At 41.4% G+C, this 4858-nt stretch overlaps 1 protein-coding gene across 1 annotated transcript in view; it reads left to right on the top strand.

Annotated features, from left to right (window-relative positions):
- Positions 1–4858, top strand: part of itgb5 (integrin, beta 5) — a 115279-nt gene that overhangs the window by 8682 nt on the left and 101739 nt on the right. Inside the window, exon 6 of the mRNA XM_032516517.1 lies at positions 2514–2623. Coding sequence (XP_032372408.1) covers positions 2514–2623 — 110 coding nt within the window. The remainder of the gene's footprint in view (positions 1–2513; positions 2624–4858) is intronic.

Below are 4858 nucleotides of genomic sequence, written 5' to 3'. Positions count from 1 at the left end.
CTTGCCCTTCCAGGTAAAAATTTAAAAAGTTTTTTTACTTTTCCAATGTTTTTGCTGCTTTTTTCTGATTTATTTCTCACTTTTTCCAGCTCCAGCTTTGGCGCTCTTTTTAAAACCTGAGCCAATTAATAACAGGTTTTACACTTATTCTTGGAATTCATGGTCAACACCTCATTCACATCAAATCATATGTATGTTTTTTTATCAAAAAAGGCAGGAATTAGGAAGTATTTGACTAATAGTTAAGATCAGAGGATGTTGAGTGGATCAACGATGGGTAGATGTCAAAGTTAGTCCAGATACTGGTTTAAAACCATTAAATAAAGAATTCAAATGCCATAAGATTAAAAAAACACACAAAATCAATGAAGGTAATCATTAATTTTACCTGAAGGATGTTGTTGGAATTATCCATGTTTTTTTGGGCAATTGTGTTGAAAGAAATCCACATTTCTGATATAAACCCTTAGAAACGGGTCAGAATGAGGTTAGGAAGCACCTGACTAGGTCACGTTGATGACGAAGCCATTTAGTTCAGAATGAGGGGAAAGCCGCTGTTGAAATACTGAGACTGCCCCCATGACAAGCGTCTGGCCTATTTCTTGTTAATAAAGCACCGGTGGGGGGGGGGGGTAGACAGGAAGTACAGTGTGGTGCAGCTGGTGAACATGAGACGAGTCACTCGCAGGCCCGTCATATCCCTGGTTTCCTCTCCTGTTTAATTGTTTTCTACAGGAAGAGAACGACTACCTCCAAGTAGCTCCTGCCTTGTAATTTACTGGCGCTGCACTATTTCAAACACTCGCTCGTTAGGAGGCCGGGCCGGGTCACTCCTGTTGTTCTGATGGTTTTTTGTTGTTTGAATTGAGTGTAAGTCAGTCTGTATTTTAATGTGCATGGTTAGCACATGAATACTAAATATTTTTTACCTATTTTCTTATGTTTAGTTCCCATCAGTCACTGAAAACAGTCTTTTTTAGTCCAAAACTCCTTTTAAAAAAAGAGCCTCTTTAGCATGTGTAGAGCCAACATTTTCACATGGAAACTGGTAAACTGTCTGTTTATTTCAACCAGAACTACAGTTTTGATGGTGGGAAAAGTGGGAACATGACCCAAAATGGCTTTTCTATTTTTATTTGGTTTCTGTCTACTTTGACTGAAGTGTATTTACCATGCAAAGATTACGGTTTATTTACATGGATCGGTTGGCTTTATTCAACGCTATTTTGCGAGTGTTTTGTTTAAAAAAAGGATCTTAATCTTTAACACAAAGAGTCGACCTCCTTAGAAATCCTTTTCATAATGTTGCAGACACTTAGAATATTAATCTGAGCCTTTGGCACAAAACGTGCACTTTTGTAAAGGTAAATACAAGTTGCCATTTTCTTATTAACTTCCATTGCAGCCGTTTCACTGCTGCCGACTGCAGCGATCTCGCTGAATACTGGACGTGTGTCTAAGATTATTGTTCCCATCAGCCCTTGGACAAAAGAACATGGGTAAATAGGTCCAGATCGAAAAAATAAAACGGAAGTTACCCTTTAAATAATTGCTGTGTGTGTGTTGTTGTGGGGTGTGTGTGTGTGTTTGTGTGTGTGTGTGTGTGTGTGTGTGTGTGTGTGTGGGTGTGTGTGTGGTTGTGTGTGGTGTTGTGTGTTGTGTGTGTGTGTGTGTGTGTGTGTGTGTGTGTGTGTGTGTGTGTGTGTGTGTGTGGGAAAATGTATTATTTAATGGGAGATAAGCTGATTTGCTGTTTGCAGCATATGTGGATGTTTGAGGGAATTCTAGAAACGGTCAATGATTTATCAGCTTTTTTTGTAAATAATCCTACTAGAGATGATTTTTGGCTTAGGTTCACTGGCTTTGTCCATGAGTTGAACACGTTTATTTCCCTGCAACATAACTGCTTTCCCAATCCCAGGAAATGGTTATTGGTGTGCGTAAAGCTCACCCTTCTCACACAACATATTTTCTCTTTTGCTAAACCCTTGCTAACGTTCCTCTTGAAAGAGGCCTGTGATGGGGCATCCACAGCTACTTTGTATACTTTACGGCCATAATGAACTGAAGAATTCAAAATTACTTGTCTTCAGTGGCTGAAACGCTTGTTTCTTTAGTGGCGTGGGTTAGTCAACACGCTGTCAATGCTCACTTTGCCCTTGCCCCTGTTTCCTGTTGATAATACCAGGATGGAACTGCGCAGAAAACTAGCTGCTACGCTCTCGCTGTTTAGTGAGTGTTTGGATCGGTGATTGTGAAGCTTGTGGAAAATACAATGAGTGTTTAGTTAAATGACGATGCCTGTAGAACGGAGGATAGAAATCCATTTACTGTGTCATGTGTTGAAATGTTGATTCTGTAATTGAAGTGCCTCCACACATACGGGCTCTTTTCCAAAATCAGCTTTGGTGCATTCCTATAATCAGATTAAATAACAGTAACCAGATTAATTAACCCTAATATGCAAGTAGGATGCAAAACTCAGTTCCTATTCTGCTGTACCCTGTAAACAGGAGGAGATCGGCTGGAGAAAGGAGGCCTACCACCTGCTGGTGTTCGCCACCGACGTGTCCCCCCCTCGCTCTGGACGGCAGGCTGGGAGGCCTCGTCCAGCCGCACGACGGCCAGTGCCACCTCAACGATAAGAACGAGTACAGCGCTTCTGAAAATGGTGAGAAGACTGCCCTTTCTGTTGTTTTGCTCACAAACACAGCAGTGTTGTTGTTGTTTTTTTAAACGAAGGTAGTCCCGTATTGCCAGACCTTCCTCCAGAAGGGGGGCCTGGCCAGTCCCCACAGCATTCTGGGACGGGAGAAAACGTCTTTAATGGCATTAAAAAAAACACAATCACAGTTGTCTTGAGTGGTGCTAAGGGCCGGACGGAGCCATGGTGCCGCTGCAAAATATCTTCCGGAAGGAACTTTGGTGGAACGTGTGTATGTTCAAAAGTTGTTTGAGTTGCGCAACAGAAACCTCAGATTGGACAGATGTCTAGCTAGCTGTCTGGATTTACCCTGCAGAGACCTGAGGACCAGGTCACCATAGTCCTCAGATTGGACAGATAGTCTAGCTAGCTGTCTGGATTTACCCTGCAGAGATCTGAGGACCAGGTACCATAGTCCTCAGATTGGACAGATAGTCTAGCTAGCGGTCTGGATTTACCCTGCAGAGATCTAGGACCAGGGAACCATAGTCCTCAGATTGGACAGATAGTCTAGCTAGCTGTCTGGATTTACCCTGCAGAGATCTGAGGACAGGGAACCATAGTCCTCAGAAATCCACCGGAGTTTTAAATTCCAACACAAAAAAGGAAAAGGTAATGGACATCCGGCGAATATAAAAAAAAAAAATGATTAGACTTTTCCAAAATTCGGAGAGCGCGACCTCAACCAAGGCATGTCCTATCTCACAATGCAGTGGTTTTTCATAGTTGGGACCTAAATGTCCGAATATTCCAACACATATGAATGCAGTACAAACTCCCCATCTGGCAATGTTACAAATGTATGTGTGTGTATATAGTAAGTATATAAGTTGTGTATTCGCCCTGTGGATTCAGTTCACTCCACGGGCTGGGTCGGGCGGTCGGGCGTCTCGGTCAGTCACTACTCCTCCTCCTCCTCCTCCTCCCCTCCTCCTCCTCCTCTCCTCGGAGGTCATAAAACAGACATTAACTAGTATCCTTAAGAAAAAAAGCGGAGCACTGTTATTTTAAGCAACACAATGCATAAAACAGTCCTTTGTCAAATTTGTCACTTACTCAGGTTTAAATAAAAAAAACATAAGTGTATTATCTATATAGAGGTTTTGTTGCAAAAATTAAAGCTCTGCAGCTTTAAATTGTCTAAATTGAAACCTGGAACTTACTGTAACACTCGTTGCCATTGTTCAATAAACGTCAGATACATTTCCATACAAAACCCAGCTGTTAATGGCCTGGGAATCTCCTTTACTCAAAGAATGAGTAAAAGATGCTCTGATTTGTTGAACTTGCTACCATTTTTGTGGATTACTGGCTCCCTTGGCCCTTACCTAAGCATCTCATTTCCGTATTTGAGTTCATTTTAAGTCCAAATATGTTCTAAATCCGTCTTTCTTTCAAAGAAAGGCTTTAGCGATTCCCTAAAGTAAAATGAGGCATTTTTGTTAATTCTCTTTAACCGGCAGCTTGAATAGGAACACTGTATATTAATAGCACCAGCGCAGCGGGGTAATTGCCGAGGGAAGGGCCAATGTAGACGGCCACACCTGGAGGCCTGCCTTAAACCAAGATAGACCGTTGACGTGTAAATACACGGCTCAGGAGCATGCAGAGGAACATATTTCTCTTAAAAAACAATCTCTGCTCCACATTTTTCTAACCAAAACTCTTCCAGTCCACACAGACATGCTCTGAGTGATGAGTGAAGGCTGATCAGAGCCAAGGTTAGGTATCGTTTGGATTTTTAATCAACATCAACGAAAGGCTCTTTAATAGAGTTTTGTTGTGTTTTTTTTAAATGGAAAATGATTTAAATTTAACAACTTAATACTGTTTTTAAAGTACTTAAATATATAAAAGTATATCACCGCATGTTTCAGTAAATTCATCTCGCTTCACCTTTGCACGTAATCCTTTTCCAACATTGTTGCATTTACAATGTGAATCCTTGGCTGTGAAACACACACACACAACACACACACACAACACCACACACACACACACACACACATATATACCCCTGTGGCATACGCCACACTTTTTTAAATGCACTATAAGCTAGCTAGCAATAGACGAGCAGAGCGAGTGTAATATGTTTACGTGTGTTTTGTGAGCCCAGAGGAAAAATATGGCATTTTAAAAATTATCCACACCAAA

The sequence above is a fragment of the Etheostoma spectabile genome, chromosome 5 (assembly GCF_008692095.1).
Source record: "Etheostoma spectabile isolate EspeVRDwgs_2016 chromosome 5, UIUC_Espe_1.0, whole genome shotgun sequence".
Lineage (NCBI taxonomy): Eukaryota > Metazoa > Chordata > Actinopteri > Perciformes > Percidae > Etheostoma > Etheostoma spectabile.
The sequence above is the reverse complement of the archived record's forward strand: the minus strand, read 5'-3'. Positions and strand labels throughout refer to the sequence as shown.